This window comes from Mus pahari, chromosome 2 (assembly GCF_900095145.1).
Source record: "Mus pahari chromosome 2, PAHARI_EIJ_v1.1, whole genome shotgun sequence".
Classification (NCBI taxonomy): domain Eukaryota; kingdom Metazoa; phylum Chordata; class Mammalia; order Rodentia; family Muridae; genus Mus; species Mus pahari.
This window is the reverse complement of record NC_034591.1, coordinates 100,218,881-100,245,420: the sequence shown is the minus strand read 5'-3', so window position 1 is coordinate 100,245,420 and position 26,540 is coordinate 100,218,881. Positions and strand designations below refer to the sequence as shown.

General features: G+C 51.8%; 1 protein-coding gene across 9 annotated transcripts in view; it reads right to left on the bottom strand.

The window, feature by feature from the left end:
* Dctn1 (dynactin subunit 1) overlaps positions 1 to 26,540 on the bottom strand; it is a 34,984-nt gene that overhangs the window by 4,981 nt on the left and 3,463 nt on the right. For 2 of the 9 annotated variants that reach the window (XM_029534662.1, XM_021188186.2), the window contains exons 1-22: positions 15,963 to 16,264; positions 12,953 to 13,198; positions 12,569 to 12,647; positions 12,378 to 12,412; positions 6,408 to 6,599; positions 5,927 to 6,124; positions 5,564 to 5,768; positions 5,415 to 5,493; positions 5,119 to 5,278; positions 4,902 to 5,006; positions 4,538 to 4,729; positions 4,342 to 4,458; positions 3,985 to 4,137; positions 3,128 to 3,288; positions 2,848 to 3,016; positions 1,961 to 2,029; positions 1,716 to 1,778; positions 1,469 to 1,618; positions 1,164 to 1,325; positions 950 to 1,081; positions 639 to 764; positions 80 to 222 (exon numbers count right to left, since the gene is read on the bottom strand). In XM_029534662.1, the coding sequence (XP_029390522.1) occupies positions 80 to 222; positions 639 to 764; positions 950 to 1,081; positions 1,164 to 1,325; positions 1,469 to 1,618; positions 1,716 to 1,778; positions 1,961 to 2,029; positions 2,848 to 3,016; positions 3,128 to 3,288; positions 3,985 to 4,137; positions 4,342 to 4,458; positions 4,538 to 4,729; positions 4,902 to 5,006; positions 5,119 to 5,278; positions 5,415 to 5,493; positions 5,564 to 5,768; positions 5,927 to 6,124; positions 6,408 to 6,599; positions 12,378 to 12,412; positions 12,569 to 12,647; positions 12,953 to 13,198; positions 15,963 to 15,995 (2,969 nt within the window). In that variant the 5' untranslated portion in view covers positions 15,996 to 16,264. Of the gene's footprint in view, positions 1 to 79; positions 223 to 638; positions 765 to 949; positions 1,082 to 1,163; positions 1,326 to 1,468; positions 1,619 to 1,715; positions 1,779 to 1,960; positions 2,030 to 2,847; positions 3,017 to 3,127; positions 3,289 to 3,984; positions 4,138 to 4,341; positions 4,459 to 4,537; positions 4,730 to 4,901; positions 5,007 to 5,118; positions 5,279 to 5,414; positions 5,494 to 5,563; positions 5,769 to 5,926; positions 6,125 to 6,407; positions 6,600 to 7,889; positions 7,911 to 9,225; positions 10,240 to 11,715; positions 11,737 to 12,377; positions 12,413 to 12,568; positions 12,648 to 12,952; positions 13,199 to 15,962; positions 16,274 to 26,540 lie in introns of those variants that run through there. The other 7 variants (XM_021188172.2, XM_029534657.1, XM_021188179.1 and 4 more) reach the window with 7 other exon arrangements.

Here is a 26,540-nt window from a genome sequence, read left to right as displayed (position 1 = left end):
GGAGGACTCAGGGCCCCAGGACGGTGCTCACTGCAGGGGAGGAGGAAAGGGGAGGACTCAGCCCCAGGACGGTGCTCACTTTTCCTTCTTCCTCAGCAGGCTCTGAGTCTCCTCCAGCCGCGTCTGAACCTTCTCGATTCGCTCGTCCGCATCCTTGGCAGCGCTGTCCAGCTTCTTCTCCAGGAGGCTCAGCCGCACGTTGGCCTCACTCAGCTCCTCTCCCTGGATAAGGGAACACTTCAGTTTCTCAACATCCTCCCCAGAGCCGCAGGAGCGGGGCAGGCTGTGGGGGTGGAGCTCCCTCCTGATGACCCCTAGTTGCAGGTCCCACCTCCTTCCTTAGATCCCACACTCCTTGGTCCTCACACCCAGTACTCGACGCTGCCAAGTCCCACCACACTTGTCAGCCTTTACCTTGTTTTAATTAATTCATGTTATGTGTAGTTTGGTCTGCATGTATGTATGTGTACCATATGTGTGCCTGGTGCCCTCAAAGGCCAGAAGAGGGCATTGGGTCCTCTAGGACTATAATTACAGATGGTCATGAGCCACCATGTGGGTGCTGGGAATCAAACCAGGGTCCCCTGAAGAGCAGCCATTGCTCTTAACCACTGATCCATCTCTCCAGTCCTCCACACCTTAATCTTGAGTGACTTCTTTAACTCCTTGATAACTGTCTCTCGATCCTCAAGCTTCAAACCGAGACCTTCAGCATCAGTGATCTCTGCACGCAGGGCTGCAGCCCGAAGTTCAACCGGAGGAGGCTAAAAGACAGAGTGGGTCAGATGGTGGAGGCAGGCAGGGGAAGGAGACCATTCCAGTCACAGGAAAATCACCCTGGCTTCTAGGCAGGATGCCCCTCCCTCCAGCCTCCCCACTCTCCACAAGCAGAACAGCTCTGCAAGTTGAACCCCTACAGGCCACTGGGTCGCTGGAAACCTCCACCTACCTTGCTCGGGGGTCGCTCTGCGTCATACTCGCCTTCTTGCATGGCTGTGGCCAGCTTGTTCATCGTGCTGATGAGGATGGTGCATGACTGGCGTAGACACTCATAGGGGCTGCTGGAGGGGCTCCCGTAGATCTGCAACAGCCAAGAGCAGGTATGAAAAGCTGACAAGAGCCACTGCCTCCCCAGACCCCACAGCCCAAGGTTCCAGGCCAACCTGCTCGCTTGCTTTGAAGGCCAGCTCCTCCAGTGCAGCCACGGGCAATCCCTCATTCTCTGCCAAGGGGGCGATAAGCTGGGCGGCTGCAGCTGCCACCTCCTGCAGAACAGCTACCACCCATGTCAGGTGCTTCCTGCAGTCGAGGAGTGTGTCGGATACCTGTGTGACAGGCTGGAGTCACGAGCCCGTCCTGGTCCGCCACCAGAGTTCCTAGCTTCCCAATCCGCCAGATCCGGATCTTAATGTGCTAGGCCACCCCTGTTTCTGCTCAGTTTCCTTCCCTCACAATCTCCGCCCTAAACCTGTGAGCCAAAGGCCAGCGCTGCTGGGATCCCAGGAGCATCCGTCCCCGGCATCCGCCTTCGGATCTTCTTGCAGAACTGACGGATGTCACTGCATGATGTTTCCAGGTCTCGGAGAAGAAGGGTAATATCTGTTGCCTCCTGCCCACCCTACACGGGAGAAGGAGACAGACAAGCCGCCATTAGCACCGGGGGAAGGCGAGGAGAGGGCTAAGGAAGAACTCCTCAGATCCAGATGTGCCCTCACCTGTAAGAAGGCACGCAGCCGGCCCACCTCCACGCTCATGCAATCCAGGGCACTCTGGGTGAACTATAGGGAAAGCAACATGAGATCCCAGCTCCTCACGGGAGCTCGCTCACCCATCCTCATCCTCGGGATCCCCATCTCCTGTGAGTATCACATGTGCGTGGGGCCTCTGCTCTCACAGACCTCTCGTCCGATTTCCTTCCCTCATCTCTACAGACGTTTAGTCACTGATCTAGACACGTCACCTTGATGTGGTCAGCCAGCTGCATGGTGGAGTCCTCGGGTTGTTCAGCGAGGTGGATGCTGTACAGATGCTGAGGAGGAACAACACAGAGGCAGCCTTCAGTCTGTGGAAGGATAAGGGCTGGGGGACTGCCTTCTTCCCAAACTAGACTTTGAGTCCTGGACACTGTGGTCTTCAGAGGTACAAAACTTCCCAAAAGCTCTAGGCAGTGACATCACAAGGCAAGTCCACATCAGACAAACAAGCCCTGGGACTGGTGCAGGTCCATAATCCTGTCGCTGGGGAGGCTAAGACAAGGGCATCAGGAGTTCAAGGCCAGCCTGAGCTAGCTACAGTGAGATGCCGTCTTATAAAAGCAGCTCAGTGGTAAAGACGCTTGCTCCCAAGTTCAAACCTCAGACCCGTAGGATGGAAAGAAAGAGTCAACTGGCTCATGTTGTCCTGTGACCTCCATATGTACACTGTGCCACACAATATACACATACACACACACACACACACACACACACACTCATGCACTCGCATATACACTGCACACACAACTTTTTTTAATCCAGGCATGATGACTTAGACCTATTATCTCAACACTTGGGACAAGGCAGGAGGAGCCTGAGTTCAAGGTTATCTTCAGCTACACAGCAAGTTTAAGGCCAGCCTGGATTACATGAGACTCAGTCTCAAAAGAACAAAACAAAACAAAACAAAATGATACCACTCCCCGCTAACAACAACAAACCAACCCAAACAACAAGAAAAACAAAACCAGAGCAAACTAGTCTCAAGAAGCCACATGGCCAAAGACCCTTGGAGACCCTGGTAAGAGCTCCCAACGGGCATGTATCCCCTGCTGCCCTGCCGCCTCCCCCGACCTGAACTCTGGCCCCAGACCTGGTAGTACTTGATGGCCTTGGTGAGGGGCTCCACGTTGACAGTCTCATCCAGCTGATCCTTGTGCAGCAGCTCAATGAGGAAATCTAAGGAACGCTCGTGGGCGCTCATCTCGGGGTACAGGCTGCCGACCTTCTTGTACACGTCCACATTGCACTGAGAGAGGGCACTGAGGACCAGAAAAGGGCTCTGTGAGGGCAGTCTCCAGGCAGTTACCTCAGCTCCAGCGAATCCTGGAGCCCCGGCCCAAGGTGCAAGGGAGGGGCGTGGTGCCTCTTACTGCTCATAGCGGCGCAGCGTGGCCTGCAGCAGACTCAGCGAGTACACCAGCCCAGCAGCAAAGCTCAGCTGCTCCCCGGCAGCTCCTCGCAGCCCGGGCCGCTCTGAACAGTTCTCACTCAGGTCAAACTTCTCCTGGGCCTGCTTCCGGATGAGCTCTGCCTGCAGGAAGAAGACCAGGGTCCTGGGACCGGGCATAGAGGACAAAGAACACAGGACCAGGAACCCAGGACACAGCTGAACGACCATGTGGAGGGGATGAACAGACACGGCTCTCAGCCAGGCAGGAGGCTCTCGGCAGAGCAGGGTTGTAACTGCCTAGATTCCCCGGCAGGCATGTATCCTCTAGTGCCCAAGGCTACCTCTACTCTAGCTTCAATGTTGCTCCTTTAGGAACCTCTACCCCTTGTAGTCTGCAACTGCCTTGCCAGGAGGCTCCTTCTCCTCCCTGGACAGCTTCTCCTACCTGGAGGGGACTGGTTTCAGACTTCTGTAAACACTGGCACACGATGTTGGAGTGCCTCGTGTGAAATGCTCAGGATCTGCGTGTAACCTATGTGTGCACGCCTGTACACATTAAACCACCTCTGGGCTACTGATGATACCTAAGACAAGCCAAGTGACAGCAAGGCTACGCTAGATGGCTTAGAGAACAGGGAAAGAAAAACTGTACATGCACAAGGTTTTCCTCCAAACACCTCTGCTCTGCATGGCTGGCTATGTTCACTGAGCCTCTGCAGAGTGAGAGTACCTTGGCTACCTTGTAAGCTGTGTGGGCAGCCTGTGCCTGCCGCCCTCCCTCTCGTCATCAATACCTTGGCTCACAGCACACTGCATTTCTCGACTGACTGGCCATACCTTGCAAATGAGTCGGGGCATGAGCAGCAGCACCAGGACACAGTCGTGGTCTCCACCTGGCCGAAGGAAGCTGTCAGGCATAAAGGCTGTCAGCAGGGACATGTGCCGGTTGGCCTGGGCAACCTCCATCTGTCTCAACTCCATCTCAATGGCCTGCAGGACGGAGAAGGGCTCTCAGTCTGGGTGCAAAGCTGCAGAACCACCAGGCCCCTGTCTGTAGGATAAGCCCAGGCCAGAATTCTTCCACAATTACCACCCAAAGCACCCCAGGTCCAGAGCCCCACCCCAAGCTAGCCCACAGTTCCCCCCCCTCTCCTGGACTAACACCCCTGACTTCAGGGTGCCCCTTTTCCCGACCTTGGCATGAGCCTTGGTCTCAGCAAACTTGATTTTGAAATCAAAAGTTTCTGGCGGCGGCTGCTGCTGCCTTTCCACAGACGCTTCCTGCTGGTTTGTCAGCTCCCGATTGACATCCTGAGAGCAGACAGTGAAGCACGGTTGGTCCTGGGAACCCCAGGGTTACCTTGAGCAGAGATGGGGGCAAGGCAGGTACCTGTAGGTGGGCAGTCAACTGGCGGTACTTCTTGATGGTCTGCTGGTAGTCTGCGACCGTCTCCTGGGCGGCTTCCACTCGCTTCTGTGCCTCCCTCACTCGGGCACCCGCCATGTCCAGCTGCTCTCGGAGCTCCAGCTCCGTCTCGCGTGCGTTCTCCTGCAGCTCATCATTCATCTCGTTCATGGCTTCCTGGATAGCACAGAGTGGGGAAGAGCACACAGGCAGGGTGAGCACGGCCGGGCCTGATGGTCCCCTTACCGCAGTCCCTGCTCAAAGGACAGGGAGTGATGTCAAGCTCTCAGAAGGTCCCTTCTAAATAGTCTCCATGAGGGTGAGAAGTCAGGGATCTGCTCTCTCTTACCAAGTCGCCCACAGTCTCCCGTAATTCCCGCACTTTCTCCTCTAGATTCAGGTTCCGGACAGTGAGCATCTCCACCATCTCCTCAGCTCCCAGAGCGGCGTCCACCTGTGCCAAGGGGAAGGGACAGGGCAAAGTGCTGCCATGAGGGCCTAGCAGCAAGAGGGGGCAGTGGAAGCGCCTCGCCTCACCGGGGTGGGTGAGGGCTGTGCTCTCAGACCTGCTCTTTGAGCTCATCTATGGTGCTCTCGGCCTGACTCAGCTCCTCCTGAAGACGCTCACGCTGCTGCCTCACAACCTCCAGCTCCTGGTTCTTCTTTTCCATGAGTTTCTGAAGCTTCACATGTTCCTGCTTCTCTGAGGAAGAGAGGTCTCGCATCCTACAGAGAAGTGGAAGGAGCAACAGAAGGAGTCAGAGAGAAGACAGAGATGGCAGAAAGCATGTGTCGGTCCGTTGGTCACAAGGTAGTGAGTGCCCCGGCACCTGAGGCAGGAAAGGGACAGAGGCAGGCCTACCTCACCAGGGCGTCCTTCAGGCGGGCATTCTGCTCCTCTAGCTGCTTGAGCTGGTAGCTTGATGCCGCCCCATCAGAGCCTGTAAGAGCAACAATGTGTCCACGCCGGTCCTACTATATCAGCTGGCCTCTGCGCTCCTGGCCCCTTACCTTTCTCTTCGATTTCAGCCTTGAGAATCTCCAGGTCCGTGGTGAGCTCGTCCACCCGTTCCTTCAGTGCCTCCACCTCTTGCTGTAGAGACTCAGCGCGCTCTTCGGCCATCTCCTTGTCCAGAGTGGCCATCTCTATAGCGTCGGCCGTGTCGGCCATCTCCTCCATGTAGCGCTCCTTTGCCTCTAGCGCCTCCTTGGCTTCCTGGAGGTTACAAGTGCATGGAGCAGGCGCAGAGACTCCCACGCTGCCCTTTCTTCCGGGGCACCCTATATCCCAGCCTAGTTCCCAGTTCCCTCATCTGGGTCCTTCCACCTCCTGGCGCCCGCTTCACCCGAGGCGCAGCGTCACCCGAGGCGCACCTTCCGAGCCTCCTTGAGGCGCCGCTGCAGGTCTGCCTGCTGCTCCTGCATTTTGCTCTTCCATTCCTGCACCTGCTCCAGCTGGATCTTATGCTTCTCCAGCTCTTTCAGCTTTGCTTTGTCTTCTGAGCGTTTTAGGCGCAGTGTCTCCAGTTTCTCCTCCAGGTCCCGTACCTGGGCCCTCAGCCCTTCCTCTTCCTGCCAAGAGGAGATCCCACGGTTTGTGCACAGCTCCCGCCCCACCCTAACAAAACTGAGCTGCAGCAAAGATAAAACTGTATAAAAACATTTCCCTAGACCAAGAGTCAAGAGCAAGTGGCACGGGACCATCTAAGAGGAAACCGTGGGGGGCACAAGATACGACGGAGAGGGTACGGAAGGGCGGGAAGGATAGGGAAACCTCACTCTTTCTGATTCCAGTCCTAGGCCTTCCCTAACCCTAGGCAGGGTGCAGCGGTGCCTGGACTCTGTCCGTCCTTACCTTAGAGGGAGAAGGAAGTGGGGGCGCTGCTCCAGGAGAGGTGAGGGCCGGTGTGGGGATGATGGGTGCTGCCAGCGGAGTCTGGGCTGGTGTGCTGGGCTCACTGCTGCTCAGTTCCCCGGCAGACGCTGAGCCAGAGGGGCCAAGGGAGCTACTGGGCCCAGCCACCCCAGTGCTGGCTGGGCGAGTAGGCTGGTGAGAGGCAAGAGGAGGCCACAGAGAGAACAGAACCCGGGAGTGTGGGAGGGAGAGGGGGAGCAGGGGAAAGAGGAAGAGGAGAGAAAGACAGAGAGGGTACATAAAAGTACAATGGCGGGGGTGGGGGGACAATGACAGAGTCAAAAAGTAGCAGTGACAAAGGACAGTGGAGAAAAAGAAGAGAGGGTGGGAGACATAAGATTATAAGGTTCCTCCCTTGGCACTGTGTCCACATTCCCCCCCACTCCGCTCTAACCTTCAGAACAAGCTCTCACTCCCCAGAACTCCCCTCTGTGGCCCACGTGTGATCACTCTAGCAACTTCTTACTACTCCATTCCCATCACGCAGGGTGTATGCCCGACTCCCCCAGCAGACAGAAGTGCCTCAATGTCATGCCCAGAAGCACAGAACAGATTAGAGCCTGTTCTCAATTGTCCAGTTCTCAAAGAGGGAGGGGCCGAAAGGGTGGAGTCAGGCTCGCTCTCCCGGTAAGCCTCCCCAGTGTTCACTCCTTAGGTCTATGCCAACGGATCAGATCGCATAGGTTACTGGGCTGAGATGGAAACCCCCACACAGACTACCCTCCAAGCAAGGTAAGTGAGCCAGAGCCGACCCCTTACCTCCTCCTCCAGGACAAAGCTCTAACTTAAGTAACAGTATCCAGGCCTGTGTTGAAGCTGGGAGGATGGGGGTGGGGTGGGGGGTGGCCAGCTTTCAAGAAGCCACAAACCCTGGGGTAGACAGTGCTGCCCCTGTGATGTTAAGTCCCAGACTACTCACAAATGCTCCCCCCCCCACCCCGTCCTACAGGCAATCAGAGCACTCACTTCTTATAATCTCACCCCTCTGAGCTGATCAAAGCCAAAACCCCTCTCACTGCTCTTCCACACGCAATGGTGGATGGCTAAGATGGCCTCTTAAGCATTAGAAACTGCTGGGCCTGGAGAGACGCCTCAGAAGAGCATTAGCTGCTCTTCCAGAGGACCCAGGTTTCATTCCCAGCACTCACATGGCAACTCCCAAAATATCTGACACCTTCTCTTGGCCTCTGAGGGCACACATATGACATACATCCATGCAGGCAACACTCATACACACACATACACACACAAAAGAATTAGAAATCACTTTTCCACGGAGTCCGGTTACCAGCCTCAAGCTCCTCTTCTCCCCTGGTACACTGCAACCAACATTTGCTTGCTAGCATGCATGCCCACATACATGCACATGCCTGAACTATCTGTGCACTCAGCAGTGGCTTACAGAGACCTGCTTGTTCTCACCTTGGGCCGTCGAGTTGTGGTCTGGACAGGCAACAGGAGCCAGAAGAGGAGGAGTCAGGAAAGAGAGGGTCACGGCAGGAGGACAGAGGTAGCAATGAGAGCAGAAGCAGCAATAGACAAGGCTAGCCCACCACCCCTGTCCCACTGCCTCCCACGGGGATGGCCTGTACCTGCTCCAGGCTCGAATCTCCCACTGCCCTGTTCCACCCTCATGTCTACCCAACCCTTGGAGGCCTCGCTCCCCCAGGCCCCTGCAGCTCCCACAAGTCTGGTCCCTAGGCTGAGCCACAGGAGACCAAAGGCAGCAGTTGGCAAGAAGGCCTCCAGAGAGCATCCTTCTGTGAACAGTCTCTGCCACTCCAGACTAGGGGCCCCACCCAGCCACCTCTCCCAAGGACTTTCCCACATCAGCCTCTTCCTTCAAGTGCTAGACTCTAGAAAGGACACTCTAGGACCTGGCCGCTGACAGGAGTGCAGACACCCTGAAACAGGAGCTCAGACCAAAGAAAGAACAGGGCTGACCCTCTCCCTCAGCCTCCTTCAGGTCCAGACCTTGCAGCAGGCTCCCTCCCTAAGGCAGAGGGCTCAGGTGTCAGTACTATGAGTACTGCATTAGTAAAAGCCCACAGCTCAGCAAAGTAACCCTCCCAGCTGGAGGAGTGGGGGTGGGCAGCAACCCTTAGGAACCACTCTTCCCAAAGCCACCCAGGAGTGGCTGAGGGGCAATTAGCTCCAACTCCCAGAGGCTTGCTGCCTGTGCCTGTCGCTCTAGCAAGTCAAGATTCAGCCTGAGTTCTGTTTTCTGCAGACACTGAGTCCAAGATGGCCAACCTCCACCCTCTGCTCAGGACTAATTCACCACAGCTGTGGATCAAAAACGATGCTAGGGTCCACATCCAGTCCCGGTAAACTCCCTAGCACAGACTCTGGGGAAGCTGGATAATGGGAGAACAAGCGTAAGGCAGTCCAGCAAAGGTTGGTAAGTAGGCCTGCTTCGTGCACTGATGCAGCTGGCCTGCTGCCTCAGGCTGGACCCCAGGAAGCCTACCAACCCTGACTGCAGTAGGGACTGCCTGAAGCCCACGCCTGGGAGGCCACCGAGTAAATGGCCTGGTACAGACTCAATCAGAGTCAAAGCAAGTAGATCAAGGAACATAAATGTCCAGGGTGGGGCACAGTAGTGACACACACCTCTCCCTACCCCCTCCCCTTCAATCCTTACCCTCCTCCCCCTGCCAGGTAGACTGATGAAGTCAATCAGCCCCCACCCCCACCCCAGCAGCCTGCTTCCATTGCCCTGGCAACCCAGCAGCAGGACCAGAGCAAGCAAGAGTACCTTTCGGGCTGTCGGTGCCTGTCTCATCATTGCAGAAAACCACAGAAAGCAAGGAGAGGAAAGAGAGGGAGGGACAGAGGAGGGCAGACAAACACAGGGAGGAAAGACAGACGAAGGGAGGGAGGGAAAGGCGGCGGAGACAGGAGATTAGTGCATCAAATCCCAACAATGCAGCGTTAGCTTCCGGGCAGGCAAAGACGGCTGCGGCGACACAGGCCGTGGCAGGTGCACAGCAGGCCAGCGGGTGACTGTGAGCTCCAGCAGGCTCCGGAGCCTTGCCTGGCCCGGGTCGTCAGCTTAAGCTGATGGCTGTCTCAGTGGCCGCAGCAGCAGCAGCAGCGGCTCCACCTGACGTCATGCACCCACCCTCCTCAGCTCCATGGGGGTGGAGCTACCAGCCCTAGGTCACCTAGCAACCACCCAGAACCGGATGGCTCCGCCTTCTCCGGATGGTACTAAGTCCTGCGCAAAGCTGTCCTTCCTCTCCGTCCCATCACCACGTTCTGGCATCGCGCTCCTCTTCTCCTCTACCTCCAAGACCCTGCTCCAAAAAGCTGGGCCAAGGACCAATGCAGAAATGGCACTTTACGGAGCCTGGGAATTTGTGGACAGGGACAGAGGGCCCGCCGGCTCCATCAATCTATCTCATAGTCATACTCTCGCCCCTGAAAAGCCCCATCACGTCCACTTCTCTTGCACACACTGGTGAAACCCTTAGGCTTCTTGTCAGGAACACAGTCAGAGCACCGCTCCAGCTCCGAAGAGCACACAGTGATTAGGGAACCTTGGGACATGACAGGGGCACCAGCAACAGCTAAAATGACAGTGTGGGCTCTTCCCTCACCTCTCCAAGCTGGAGAGATGAAAGTCTATGTCTAAATGGCTTTCTAGAAAGAGTAGGTATTTTTTGAGACACCTACGTTCTCCCCTGACTCCCTCTCAAAACACTGGTTTTGGGGAGCTAATGGCCCAGAGGTTAAGAGCCTTGGCTGCTTTTATGCAGGACCGTTTCAATCCCAAGCACCCACTTGGTGACTCACAACCATCTTGTAACTCCAGTCCCCGAGGGATCCATCACCCTCCTCTGGCCTCCACAGGCACAGTTCAGATATAGTACACTAACATACATGCAAGCAAAACACTCAAACACATAAATACACACACACTGGGTTTGCTCTGGACCTAGTGGATATGGCTAAATGATCTGCTTGGACTGAACCATCAGGACGTAAGACTGGAGAGTTCAGGGAACATTTGTTAGCACAAGCAGTTGAGGCCGGACTGTCACACTTCACTAGGACATGGGCATTGCTCGAACTGCCACCAGGGCCATGTCAGCCTGCAGCCAGGACTCTTCCAGCTTACAGTGGAGCCCATGCTCTTCTCTATTTAGGGATCTGAGGTGAAACTGGAGCACCAACCACAACGCAATACTCAAGGGATGAAGCCAGTCCTCATGTGTCTGGAATGTGCCCAGCTCCCTCTGCAGCACCATCTGCCTTAGAATCCCATTCCTACCTGGACCCAGGACCCAGGACCCACAACAAGTCCTAGCATGTGGCTTCTGCCATGGTAAGACTTCTAAGTCTTTTCAATGCCCGCACAGAGCTGAAAGGTGATTTTCTTTCCCCCTCCCACAGTCCCAATCCAGAAGTTCCCCATGCAACATCAGGAAGGTCCAAGACAGGCTGGCAACAAAGGGCTCATAGTTCTGCACACAGCTCTGACAGGCACATGCAGGGCAGAAAGAACTTGTATGGAGGCCCAAGGCAAGGTTGGTGTGAGGAAGTCGTGGCAGCAATCTAAGTGTGAGGAGCTGGGCATGGTGGTGCCCATCTGTAATCCCTGTACTAAGAAGGTGAGGCAGGAAGACTGCCACAGGGTCTAGGTTAGCCTGCTTTACATAGTGAATTCCAGACTAGCCTGAGCTACAAAGTGAGACCCTCTCAAAAGACCTAAAGAAAAGTCTGTGGAAGAGGGGGTGGGACAGGCAAGATCTTGAAGGGGGAGTGTGTCCCCACAGGAACACACTCGTCGAGGGGGGCAGTGAAAGCCACTGGGCAGAGCAAGGTGGGCACTGCCTCAACAGCAGGCAGGCAGTGCTCTGACCCACTTCTTACACAACCATTCTACCACACTTCCTCAGCTCCAGTCCTCCAGGATGCCCTCTCTCTTCCCCAAGCCTGACTACCTGGGAAAGTGCTGCAAAGCAGCTGCAGCTGCAATTGCTGTCAAAAGCCTGCAGTCTCTAACTGGGGGTCTAGAGCATGGAAAACTGTCTCTAATGACTGCTGCTTTGGCTTGGTCCCTGAACCTGATGGCCTCGTTTTCCTCAAGGTGATCTGGAAGACAAACTGCCATTTCCTCTGGCCATCCCAGCCCCATGGTTACACACACATGCATGTAGCAGTTGGGGTGGGGGGCATGCAAGAGAGTGGGAGGGGCTCACAGCTCATCCATTGACCCAGACACAAACAGTAAACACACCACCTTTTTAGGCTTCAGTCCCCGCTGCATGAGGAGCAGGAAAGGTCAGAGTTAAGAGAACAGACTGTCTGGCCTGATAGACATCCTGTGCATAAGTGTTAACATCAGCTCAGGTGAACACACAAGGGAAGTTAGGTAAGCATTGAGCCCTGGGCAAAGAAGGGTTCCCCAAGGAACAGCTTCTAGGATATTCACCTCCTGGCCCAGAAAAGTTGGAGGCCTACCTCCCAACCCTCTGCAGAAGAGGCAAAGAGAGCTGGAAAGGGCCATCTGCATGCTTTTTACAACACTTGTGAACAAAAGAGCTGCTCTCCCTCCATACTCTACCTTACCCTGCCCTAACACCTTCCTCCTTGGCATCTTTGGATACCAGAAGATAGGAAGCTGGCTACAGTCCTGGGTTTAGGCCTGTCCCTTCCAATCCCACTCAGCTCAATCCTATCTGACCCTAAACATCTAGACTCCAACACTTCTCCTACCACCTTGATTCTGGCCCTAATGTTACAACTCATACTCGGAGAGTGTCCTTCTTGGGGAAGTTAGGCGACTACAAGTCTAACTCAATCCAGACCCATCTACTGCTTCCACCTGCCCAGCCTGGGCCTTGCTCCTCCCTCTGTGCTCCTCCCTCTGTGTGCTCTCCCTCACACTGCAGAACCACTCACCAGTTTGCTGGTCTTTGCAGCTGCATCAGCTCCCTCTGTAAAAAGCAAACAACAAATACTTTATACAGAGGGGAAGGGGGAAGAACCCTCTGAGTGGGATGGGAAGGACAGAGGAAAGAGAGCAGACACCCTGTTATTAGAAGGGCGGGAACCCTGGATGGGAAGTGGCAATGCCAGTGTGTAACCAGTACCTCTCTTGAGGACCTTGGAAGCAGAAGAATCAGGAGTCTCTGGGGAAGTAGTATCTGCTCCATCTTCAAACACTTGTATCTGAGGCCAAAGAACATACTCAGTGCAGTCAGGTCAAGAACGCCTATAGCATGGGTCCCTCCTGAGCTCCCGAGCAAGCAGCAGTACAGCATACTTCCCTTAGGCTCCATCTTGCCTTTCTCCCAACCACAGCCTTCATCCGACTTAGGAAAAAGGACTCACTAGCAGCACAAGCAACAGATGTTTGTACAAGTGAGCATGCGCACACATGAACACATACACAAACACACACACACACACACACACACACACACACACACACACGCATGCGCCGCATGCGCACCCAGGTTCACACCATGATTTACCTGGGATTGGCGTACAAAGATGCCGTGGCCTTCATCACACGTGAAATACTTCCTTCCCTGGACAGTGCCATCATTTTTGCCTTTTGCTTCATCCAGGATTACACCCACCCATTTGCCAGTGGCAAAGAGTGTGGCTCCAACATAGGCCACAGTGCCTCGGTGGCCCTTCCCAATCACTTCCACGCGGGAGCCAACCCGCAGGGGCCGGGCGCTTGCCTCCGTACTCATCCTGCTGCCACTTGGTGTCTGGAAGAAAGACATATGCCAACATGTTCAGTCAGAGGCTCTGGACAGCGTCCTAGACTGAGAAGCCACAAGTTACGCTTTAACGCCTTTAAACTCCATTCTTGGGTCAGAGTGAGCCCACGGACTCGCCTCTGAAAAGCATCAGTGACATGTTCAGAACTTCCCCAAAGCCAGATAGGGCATATGCCCAGGACTTCACCACCCGGGTGGTTGAATCAGAAGGCTAGCCATGAGTTTGAGGCCAACCTTGGCTATAAATAGTAAGCTAAAGGCCAGCCTGGGCAACATAATGAAACCTTGTTTCAAGAAATCTTTAGCCGAGGGTGTGCTGTGGCAAGCCTTTAATCCCAGTACTTGGGAGGCAGAGGCAGACAGATCTCTGTGTTTGAGGCCAGCTTGGTCTACAAAGTGATCTCCAGGACAGCCAGGACTATACAGGAACCCTGTCTTGAACACACCCCCCCCCCCCCCAAAAAAAAAAGAAAGAAAGAAAGAAAAAGAAATCTTTAAACAGCTTGTTTTGATAGCTCATAGGTGGGATCCCAGCACTTGGGAAGCTTAGATAGGATTACCATGCGCTTGAGGCCAGCCTGGGCTACACGGTGAGCTCTAGGCCAGCCTGGCCTACAGTAAGACGAACCTCTAGGAAAAAAAAACTCACAAAAATGAACAATAAGAACAATCCTTTTTTTGTTGTTTGTTTTTTAGAGACAGGGTTTCTCTGTGTAGCCCTGGCTGTCCTGGAACTCACTCTGTAGACCAGGCTGGCCTCAAGTTTGGAGATCTGCCTGTTTCTGCCTCCCAAGTGTTGGAATTAAAGGTGTATGTCCCCACAGCCCAGCAATAACAATCTTAAAAACAAAAACAAAACAAACAAAAAAACCCTCTAAATTCTCTAGAATCTACTGGTTTTTTGTTTGGCTGGTTGGTTTTTCTAGACAGGGTTTCTCTGTGTAGCCCTGGCTGTCCTGGGACTCACTCTGTAGACTAGGCTGGCCTCGAACTCAGAAATCCGCCTGCCTCTGCCTCCCGAGTGCTGGGATTAAAGGCGTGCGCCACCACGCCTGGCTTGGATTTTTTTTTAAAGAATTTATATTTAAATTGTATTTAAAAAATTAGGATTTACTGATAGATCTTTGACTATCACCATATGGCAGCTTCTAGGGTGTACTGCCCCCAAGGAAAGGATGTAAGAACAAGAACAACTCAATGCAGACCAGGCTCCCCACGAACCATAGCTGAGAAAGTTAGCAGCTCAGCGGTGGCTTTCTCCACTGTCCTCCGTCTCCCTGGGACTCAAATGCCTTTCTCCAGCTCCACCCTCCTCCCCCTCCTCCTCCTCCTCCTCTTCTTCCTCCTCCCCCCCCACCCTGCATGTGTGTGTGTGTGTGTGCGCGCGCGTGCGCATGCAAGAGCCTTTTAAAATTTTTGTCACTGTTCTTTGAGACAGAATCTCAGTACCACCCTAGGCTGGTCTGGAACTTGCAGTCCTCCTGCCTCAGCCCCTTGAATGCTGGGCTCACAGGCATGCATCAGCACGTCCACCTAGATTTCTCAGAGGGACAGAACTGCACCTCTTTCCAGGGCCACAGCCACCATCGTGCCTTGCTGATATGATTCCTGTCAGTCCATCTCCATATCCCCCTGGCACTGCTGGACTGTTGACTACAGCCCATTCAGCAGCACCCTCCTCAGGGCCCATGTCCTACTGTCTGCTCTCCCTAAGCCCTGCAGGCCACGGTGTCACAAAAAAAGAAGAGCACAAACAAATAAACAAAATACCTCAAATTAGCCCCTTACTGTCCTCAAACCCTGCCCAGTAGTTCATCTGGGCTGGCAAAGGTACAAACGAAATGCTGTCCTTGGGTCGTACCTAGATTCTTACATATCCGTGATGACAGAACACATGAAATTAGGTCCCAGATCAGACCACGATTTGGAAGAAAATCACACCTAAGCCATTTTTAGCAATAGCTGTTCCATGAACCAGAGAGATTGCAGCAAATAAATAAGGCAAGAAAATATGACCCCCATGGACCTAAAGGCTCGGGGGGTCTTTCCTGATACCCCCAAACACACACATACACACACACACACACACACACACACACCACAGTTAGCTTCGGAAAGGAGCCCTGCCAGAGCCTGGGAAGTCAAACCCTTCCTGGCTGTCATTCCCTAGCCCCTTTCCTCACAAAGCCCCACCAGTAAGGTACAGACAGAGCTCCTAGGGATGTGGGGACCTCAAACTATACCAGGGACAATAAAGATCTCATGGGCCTGACAATAAAGTAAACTGCCAATGATATCAAGGCTGGACACAAACTCAGAAAAGACCCTCACACACCTCCCAACACACCTCTCAGAGTCAGGTGGCTCTAACAGTGGATGCAAATCTAACCTCACATAGGAGAGAGCAGAGGCAGACAGCAGGACATCTGAAAAGGGCCTCACAGCAAGGCCTTCTGATCCACAGGCCAGTCAAAGACAGAATGGACCCCTCAGACATCCCTGGCCTCAGAGCCAGCTGGAGTCAGAGGTCAAGTCTGGTTGGGCCCCAGTTAGGACCCACCTGGGTGGGTGGCTGGGGTACCCTGTCCAGCCCGCCACTGTCATCGCTCTGAAGGCTCCTCAGAAGCCAGTGTGTGTACCTCAGCAGAGAGCCAGCCTGCCTCCCCAGCCCCCACACAAGTGATGTCCACAGGCACCCGGCCTGCTCCAGCAGCCCTCCCAGGGCCATCCCATATTGACTGGGGCCACTTACCCGGTTGTACATGTGCCTCTTGCTCTGGGCCATGTTGCTCGCCCGGACTCTACCCCCTCCCCCAGCTAGCCAAAGACAGAGAAAAGGCAGAAGCCTAGGCAGGGGGGTCAGGGTGATGGGCCTGCATGGACGGACGGCTCAGAAGCCGTCAGCCACGAACCTCCCTCCATCCATGGTCCTCCCTCTGGAGGGGCAGGAGCAGTGATGGGGCTGAGGAGTAAGTCCCTTCTACTGCCCAAGGATTCCTGAACCCAGAGACACTGAGCCCCGCTTGCCAGCTGATGAGTCTCACTCTGCGCTAGTGCCGCTCTAGACTGTCAGGAAGCGTGCTGGCCTCTGGGTCCTAGCGCTCCCCTTCTTCACCAGAACCCAGGAATGGGTCGGCAAGAAATCCCGTGCACCAGAGTGCAGCAGGCAGGGTTCTGGAGCCCTGACACTTCTTTCCCACCTATCCCCTCACTATCACCGCCCCCAGCCCCAGACAGTGAGGCTTCAGCAGGTCCCCAAGCATCAAGTGCCACTTCTAAATGACCAGCACTTCATCATTCAAACCACCTTCAAAAGGACTTCTAGTCCTTTCTGCTACTTTTCTGTGTCACCCTACAAAAAGATGTCTGGACTCAGGTCCAAATCCACACGACTAGGGTCTCAATTTCCATCTTACACTGGGCCAGATAAACAGTCCAGGAGGTGCAGAGATAGAAGCATGCTTACCCAGAGAAAGCCGAAAGCACCCAGCTCCCCACCCCTGCAACAGCAGAGGTCCCCACAGTCACTCTCTCTCCTCTGCCGGTGTCAGGCAGGCTCTGATCCCCAAGATATCACATTCAATTGGATTATTAAAGGCAGTTTTCAAAAGCTAAGCGCCTCACTGACCCCTTGGTCCAAGTCCACTTTACCCATGTCCTCATCTCTTTTATCCTTGGCCTTGTCTTCTAACATCAGACTCAACAAGCTAACTTATTTTTTATAGTTGTGTACTCCACAGATTCCTTAGCTGTGTTATATTACCTTCATAATTTAAAAACAAATGGTGTTAATTTAATGAAACTACTTATTCTAGTGAAAGGTTTCCACATGATACCTCATTTATTATTCACAGGTCAATGCCTAAGGTCTTACCCCTTAAGCAAAGTTGGTCTGGGGTCTAACCACTGGATCCCCTGGCTGTAGTGTGGACCTAGATCCCTGAACACACTTGTCTTCCTTCACCGACAAAACTGCAATTTCTGCCACTCTGCACACTTGCCTAACAACAGGATAATGCCACAAAGCAGTTCTGTTAGGTGATGACCACCTGGAGGAACACCATAATGAAGCCAGTCACTTTAGATGCTAGATTAACCTCTTAACCAAAACAGTCTTGGTACCTTACCTCTACCCAGAACCACCAGGACCCACCTCTGCTTCCCCACAGTGTCCAGGTTGCTCTGCCTTCATATCCACCCCAGCCCAGACAATCACACTAAACCTACTCAGAGTGCCTACAATCTACAGAACACATTTCAAAACATCACTTTAGGGCTCGGCAGATTGCTCAGTGGGTAGAACAGAAACGGGGGCTAGAGAGATGGCTCAGCAGTTAAGAGCACTGGCTGCTTTTGCAGAAAACATAGGTTCATCCCAGCACCTACATAGAGGTTCACAACTGCCTTTAATTCCAGTCCTAGGGGATCTAATACCCTTATCTAAACTCCAAGGGCATGGTACACACATGATACACAGATATACATGCAGGCAAAACACCCATACACCATAAAATAAAACTTAAAAAAATAAAATATTTAGGACAGGGGTTGGAAAGATGGCTCAGTGACTAAAAGGTCTTGCTCTTCTTGCAGAGGACGTGAGTTTACTGTTACCACGGCTACCCACAGTCATGCTGTGCCACTCACAACCACATGTAACTCCAGCTCAAGATGAGATGCCTCTGGCTGCTGCAAGAACCTCTATTTACACACACACACACACACACACACACACACACATTAAAGTAAATCCTTTTTAAAAATAAAAATAAGGACTAGAGAGATGGCTAAGCTGTTAAGAAAATGTCCAGCTCCTATGTCTGAGGACCTGAGTTTGGTTCCCAGCACCCACATCGGGTGGCTCTGGGGCTCTGATTCCTCTGTCGTCCCTATGCATGTACACTGTGTATATGTTCACACACAGTGACACAGCCATACACAATGCAAAACAAAGCACACCGACCACTCTTCCAAAGGTCCTGAGTTCAAATCCCAGCAACCACATGGTGGCTCACAGTCATTTGTAATGGGATCTGATGCCCTCTTCTGGAGTGTCTGAAGACAGCTACAGTGTACTTACATATAATAAATAAACGGGGGGGGGGGGGGGGTAGGGAGGCCCTGTCTCAAAACAGACAAACAAAAAAAAGGGAAATCAAATCTTTAAATTTGCCAATAAATGAACACAAACACATCTGCTTAAATAAGAGCATTTAGAACATCTGTACTGTAAATAAAAACTCACTATGAACACCATCACCACCTCACTGGGTTATATCACAATAACCCAGAGGCAGGCCAGGGATGGACCAGACAAGGAAGCCGAGGCCTAGAGACTCACTTTCCCTCAGGTTACCCAGGTGTGTACACAGCTGCTCCAGAACTCCTGATACGTCCCACAGCCCCTCACTGTCCCACACTTATCTCCAGGCTTCCAGGGCCACGCTCTAAACTGAACTACTTTTAAAACACCTGCAATCCCAGCACTCAGAAGGCGGGAGGAGGATTGTGAGTTCTCGGCCTGCCAGAGCAACAGTGATAACACAGATATAAGAGCAGCCTCCCTGAGCCGAGTACACGGCACATGAATACACTCCTGCTTGAGAGCTGTTTATTCTACCGAATGGGAATATCTGACACAGCTACTCAGTACTGTAAGACTCGAGGAAGAGAAAGCACATTTAGGAATATGAAAACTACAGAGTTCCAAAGAAGAGCTACCTGGCAGGATCCTGGAGATACAAACTGTATAGACAATAAACAGGACACAGGAGAAAGGTGAACTGGGCCTCGACTTATGGAGCTTTCTGTTTGGTTTGGGGCTACACAGAAGCCCTGTAAGTTATGAGCACGTGACGGACAGGGGTCTAAGGTATCTCCTTGGAGTCTTCTGCCAAATTCTAAAGTCTTCTGCAGGAAAGCCCACTTAGTACAGGGAGTCAGGTACTTAATAAACAAACATGCTGAGGTGCACGAGGAAGTGAGAAGGGTGGGCAGGAAGTTTAGCATCGGGCAGGGATAGACAGACTGAATCCAGTGACAACAGCCAGTAGGCCTTGCTCCCAAGCTGTGGGGTGGCAGAGTGAGACTGCTTTAGGAAGATCAAACATGTGACCTTCATGCAAACAGGAGCAACCTGCAAGAAAAGGCAGGACTACAGCAAAGTGCATGCTGCAGGGTGAGAAGGGAGGTGGAAGCAGAGTCAGAGAGGGGAACAGAGCCAGAACCAAAGGAATTTGAGGAGGCCGTGACAGATGTGATGCTAGGAAAGACAGCAGGCTGGCATGCATGGGCTCCACATACAGCCCTGGACGCCACAGCTCTGTTCTCTCAGTTCCTCACCTGCATGATTCTGGGCAAGATGTTTACCTTACTGAATCACGGTAACACAATCCACACAAAAAGGCGTTCTCTATCTCACATGGATGTTACGAAGAATAAGGAAAAGCAGCCAGGAGCTAGAGAGGAAGCCATAGTAGACCTTGCAGTACACAGAGACCAACTCATAACATCAACACCCGACCCCCAAAGGGATCTGACACAATGCCTGACACAAACTGTGCCCAGTCGGGTATAAGTGTCTATATGTGTATCCATACATCAATGATGACCTGCTCAGAGCAGAAACTCCAAAGCTGCAATAAATGAAGCTAAAAGTTAGCAAATGAGGGGCCAGACAGGTGGCTCTGTGGCTAAGGATGTCTGCGGCTATCAATGAGGACCTGAGTTGGTTCCAAAACCTACACTGGAAAGCTCACAATGACCTATAACTCCAGCTCCAGGAGAGCTGACTCTTCTGGCTTCCTCAGACACACAACCCCCCACACCATGTGGACACACATACACATACACACACACACAAATAAATAAATATTTATATAATAACATGCAAAAATAAAATTAGCAAAAGAATAAATAAACTGAAAATTTTTAGGTGTGAATCAAATACTAGGATAGAGGGCTGGAGAGATGGCTCAGTGGTTAAGAGTACTGACTGCACTTCCAGAGGTCCTGAGTTCAATTCCCAGCAACCACATGGTGGCTCACAACCATCTGTAATGGGTTCTGATGACCTCTTCTGGTTGTCTGAAAATACTAGGATGGAGGCTATGGAGAGTGTTCAGTGGGTCAAGTGTCTGCCACATCTGTGTGAGGACATGCATCTGCAGTCCCACCCCTATGGAGATTTGGGAAGCAGAAATCCTCAAGAGACCCCATCTCAAACAAGGTGTAAAGCAAGGACCAACAGCACAAGCTTTCCTCTGATCTCCGTAAGTGTACTGTGGCAGGTGTATGCCTGTATTGATACATAGGAATGTGTGAGCATGCGCGTGCACACACGCACACACACACACACACACACACACACACACACATTGTGCATACACAAAAGCATTTTGAAAAAAAAAACAGAAAAAAGAATGAGAATTCAAGTGTTAAGAGACTAGAGAAAGGGAAACTGGGGATGTCCTTTGGACCTTTCCTGGGACAAATTTAACTGTGCACACTAAAATGTGTTTTGTCATCTGTTCCCATGTAGACCCATGTGAGCTCGTTGCTTGCCAGTACAGAAGGAGTGAGGAGAAAGAAGGCGGGACTATGAAAGACAATATGAGGAATCCGTGATGACCCATTCAGTCACTGAACAACGCCCCTGTCCTCCCTAAGACCCTGGGCCACAGCTTCACAGTCATTAACACAGGCTGGGGAAGGGACTTAGTAAGGGTAAGTGTAACCACTATTATTTTAAGCAGGAGTGTGTGTACATGCATGTGTGTGTGTGTTGCTGCAAACTGAACCGTCAACCTCTTGTGCATGTTAGGCAAGCACTGTACACACTTAGCCCTTTTTAAAAACTTCATTTGTAGGCATTTTTGGAGGAATGTGGAGATGAGAGGTCAATGTCAGGTTTCTTTCTCAGTTACTCTCCAAACTCTCACTGAACCTCAAGGTTGCCAAGCCTAGCTAGAAGAACTAGTCAGCAGTTCCAGGAATCCTCCTGTCTCTCCTCTCCAGTACCTGGATTACGGGTGTGCACTCATGCACCTTGTTCTTTTGCATGGGTCCTGGGGATCACATCTAGGTAGCCATTCTTGCACACCAAGCAGTTACCAACAGAACCATCTTCCAGGTCTTGTACTATTCATTTTGAGACAGAAATCTCAAAAAGTTGCCCAGGCAGGCCCCGAACTCATAATCTTCCTACCACAACCTCTCAAGTAGCTAGGACTACAAACCTGAGCCACCAGGCCAGGTTTTCAATGTTATTTCTTATACTTATATGTAAATATACTATTTATTCCAAAATAAAATATTTTAAGCAGTGCAGTTTCACTAGAACACTTGGCTAGCATGTGACAGGCCCAGGTCCCAGGCCCAATCCTATCAAGAAAAGTTTATCATATTGTCAATAAAAATAAGAAAAGGGGTCTGGGAGCTGGCTCAGTAGTTAGTGCTTGGTGTATAAGCATGAGGGCCTGAGCTCAGACCCCCCAGAACCCACATAAAACCTGCGCATGGCCGTGCATGTCTGTAAAACAGTGCTGGAGGTGAAGGCAGGCAGATTTGGAGCTTGCTGGGCAACCAAGGAGACATTCCGATGTCTACCTTTGGAGTACACACACACACATACACACACATGCACGCGCGCGCGCACACACACACACACACACACACACACACACACACACTATGATTAGTCAAATACGACTGTATTACCTCCATCCATGAGCAATACTGAGCCTCTGGGTCTGTCACAAGCCTAGCTATAGCTCTATAGGCATGTGCTCTTGCCAGAGCATCACTGGGCCCCTGACAGTGTCCCACAGGACTCTTCACATTCCCTTAACAGAAAAACAGTTCCTGGATTTCTAATCCATTTTCCTCAACAATATTAAATACTGCTATGCACTATCTGGAATAGCGGAAGACGTACTCAGTATCGGGTAACTAAGGAACTCTTAGAGAATTTTCAGAACACGGACATACGCAGACTGGAGGCGAGGTAAGAAGAGCAGGTGAGGATGAAAAGCCGCGTTGCTCATTCCTTGTGTCACTTAGCAGCACCTCAGTACCCTCAGTACCCAGATGCTTTTCCAGGCTTGTGTTTCCAGACTTTAACCCTGGGCTAACCCCACATTCTGCTCTCCAGCAGGGGCTGGTCTGAAACGTGGGCAGTCTGAAAACAGGCCCAAGGGTCTCTAAAAGCACCAGCAAAGAAGAACAAATGTGCACACACGCCTCCCAAAGCCCAAGAGGGACAGGTCTGCTCCCTGTGGGGGATGCTGACTGGAAGTCCCAGTGAACCCAGCAATATGTCATGCACAGAGCTTCTTTTGGTCCTGGCCCTACTCCAATACCTGTCTTACTGACCTTACAGAGATGAGAGAGCATCCTAAATGGACTGTCTTCACCTGTCCAGATTATTACCCCCAGAAATGTCTGCATCATACTCCCAATCTGAATGGAGCTCTCCCCACTCCCAAAACCCCTCACACCAACAAGTACCTAGGGATTTCCACATCCACCTCTAGGATCCAGAAAAGAAGGCTGCAGCTACACAGTGCCCTTCACTTGTCCTGATAAAGGAACTTCTGAGCCTAACACTGAAGCGCAGCAGCCCTCTCACTGACAGAGTCCCACTTGTCTAGTTTCCAAGCAGCTTCCAGTTTAGCTCTGTCCCAGGCATCACCCAGTGAGATCCTGGCACTAGGACCCAGCAGGCAGGGAGCACTGAGACTGCGCTCTACTGAGGTAGATGCACCATTTCACAACTTCAGCAAAAGCCAAGGCAGCCAACAAAGGCTCAGCCACCTCAGCTGTGCCTCTGCGCTTGCGGGCGGCTCACCAGCCACCCTCTGAAGCAGATCATGCCATCCTTTCTTTTTTAAAACCCATGTCATCAGCAGATCATAATGGAAATCAATCTCCTCAAACCATCATGCAAAGGCAAAGGCGTATCCATAGCAACCCCAAAAGGAAGGACACAGAGATGCTCCAGTGACTGCAGCAAAAAAAAAAAAAAAAAAAAAAAAAAAAAGGTGAGTTTGTTTCTCCTCTATCCATGCATCTACCTCTGCTCGCCAGGGGCAGGCTCTGCCTGCAGATCTCACCCACAACACCAAGTGGGAAAACTCAAGGTGAGCTAAGAACCCCCTGTAACACGGGGGTATAGGATGGGGGTGAGAGCAAGGTCTCGCTTCTTGGTTACAGTCTCAGGTGACTGTCTCATCCTTTATCTGACAAGCAGCCAACAGTCACTTAGCTTTCTAGTCAAGATGCTGGGAAATCACTTTAGCATTTCAGAATTCTCCTGTGGCAGCAACAGACCCCCCCACACACCTCCCTGCCCACTAAATCTCTCCCTTCTCTGATGCCTTGGGAGAATGACTCCCATTTCTTCAGATACTCATCAAACATGAACGCTAAGCCTAACAAAGCCCTGTATGCCTCAACTTTCCTTTCAATAAAGCAGCAATATGCTCTGACAGGATTGTTGTGCAAACCACAGGAGGGCTTGGCAGTTCAAAGCTGGCATGGACCATATAGTGAGTTCCATGCTACAGAGTGACACCTGTCTCCTGCCTCCTCTCTCTCTCTCTCTCTCTCTCTCTCTCTCTCTCTCTCTCTCTCTCTCTCTCNTCTCCTGCCTCCTCTCTCTCTCTCTCTCTCTCTCTCTCTCTCTCTCTCTCTCTCTCTCTCTCTCACACACACACACACACACACACACACACACAGAGTCTGACAGCACTTAAAACTGAGTAAAGCACTCATTAAAAGGCAGCCACTATCATTATGATGAAGATGAAGAGGCCTATAAGCATAGGACTCTAGCTCAGACAGGCTCCTCCACACTCCTGGGCATGTCTAAGGCTCTTTCTCCTTACTCTGATCAACTCTATCTAGCTTCTCTCACCGTATCCAAGCATCTGTCTGATGGAGTTCACACTGGCCACCTACCCCTCAGCCAACAACCTTGCAGAGAAAGGCAACTGAGACTCTTAGGTAAGAATCCCTTTGCACCCACCATTGCCTCTTTCTTCCTAAATTCATCCCTCCTCATTCCTCTGCACCTCACCTCCTCTTCTGAGGACCTTCATTTCAGAAGTACTGTCTGCCGGTTCTTACACATCCCCACAAAAACCTGCCCTGGCCTCTTCAGTTCTAGGAACTATTTCTAGTCCTCACCGTGTCCACAGAATCTATCCTTCCACCGTCTGCCAAACTGTGAGTCTGCAGCCCTCAGTGCCATCAAGCCCTGCATCTCCACACTGCTCCACTGGAGTCAGTCCCACTTTCAGAGTGAAAGCCCTGGTAACCATGCCTCCTTGCCTCCCTCCTGCCCACCCTCGAAATGTTCTCCTTTCTCACTTCCTGGGCAGCCTTGCTCACATGCACAACAATCCCCGACTCCTCTGTCTGCCCCTGCCTTCTGGAAGTGTGGCTGGAAGAATCCATCCCCCCTTTACCAACCGCCTTCTTCCACCAACCCTCGGCAGGGACTCTTCTGAAACACATTTGTACCGGGCTGCTGGACATCACAGACCACTCAGGTTCAACATGCCCCAGCACGCCACAGTCTACCTAAGCTAGATAACTGAGTCACCGTTAACAACCCCTTATTTGGCTAATTCTGCCGCCACAGCCTCTCTCCAATTCATGTGTCCTCTCCATCCTGTTGGCCTGATTTCAGTTCAGCCTTAAAACACTTCTGTTACACTGAGTCTCCCCGTTACATCCATTTTAAGTCCCCCAGTACCCTGGGCTCAGGCTCTACCCCTTCAGCTTCCTTCCACGGCCAGCTTCCCAAAACACAGTCATGTTATCCCTGTTCAAAGACTTCGGGTGCAGGCCAGTGGGGTGGCTCAACAGGTAAATCTGCCACCAAATCTAACAACTTGAGTTTGATTCCAAGGACCAACATGGTAGAAAGAACCAGCTCATACAAGTAGTCACACACACACATACACACACACACACACACACACACACACACAGAGAACATATAATAAAAAAAATGTTTTATTAACTTCACTGTGAACAACAATAACCTCTCCTTTGATACATGCCGAAGTTCTCCCTTTCTGGCTACTTGGATCTACTTCAAGCCCTTTGCCCTGCAAATACAAAAGAGTATCACTGGGACCCCACTCTTCATCCATCACTACTTAGGTCAATAGTCACCTCTTTCCTGAAATTCCCCAACTTCTCCCTGTAGAGCCTGTTATTTCCTTTCTGCCCTTGTATAGATACCTTGGACAAAGTTTTGTTACAGCATCACACTTTACTGAAAATACTGCCTACCATCTTCTGTCCAACCTTCCCCTAGGACAGAGAGCTTTGCCCCAAAGTATCTAAGCACTGAGCACAGTGCCTTGCCCAGAGAGGTACACAATGGTCAAAAGTTATTGTGCTAGCCAGGCTCCAGGCATAAGATCAGGGCCAGATCAGAGGAAATGACCCAACCTCACAGCCCATAAAAGCAGAGCTGGAGAGCTGACTCAGTGTTCAAGACAGCACTGTGCAACCACAAAGGCCTAAGATCAGGCTCGAGCACCCACTAGCAAGCTCAGCACTGTGAGGGGAGAAGACCGTACAGTCGGCTGCTTCAAGAGGCCCATAGTGAGACTCTGTCTCAAACAAACAAACAAAACAAACAAACAAAGGGGTAAGTCAGAGGGTTAGAGAAAGCTTCCTTCTTTCACCTCCAGGGATGTGCACAGGAACACACACCCAGACACACACATGCCGATATCACACCACATTCACACAGACCAAAAAACAAAAAAACAAACGGGCTGGAGAGATAACTTGGTGGTTAAGAGCACTGACTGCTCTTCCAGAGGTCCTGAGTTCAATTCCCAGCAACCACATGATGGCTCGCAACCATCTGTAATGGGATCTGATGCCCTCTTCTGGTGTGTCTGAAGACAGCTACAGTACTCACAAACATCAAATAATTCTTTAAAAAACAAACACCACAGGGTGGGGGGAAGTACACTTGTACATACATACCATACACACACACACACACACACACACACACACACACACACACACAGAGCAGTGCATGAAACTCTTTTAGATAAGCACCTAAATTCATATGCTTCCATGATAAAGGAACCACAGACCACAGACAGGCTCTAAGTAAAACGCAGATCTTCTGAGAAGGAATATTCTTCAAAAGGCTCTAAGGGCACCAAAGCCATGCACTCTGCTGCAGTAAAGTCCCTATGAGATAAGAAGGGGCAGGAAAAGGTCAGGATGCACACCTCAACTAATACCCCTCAACATCCAATATATATATATATATATATACATATATATATAT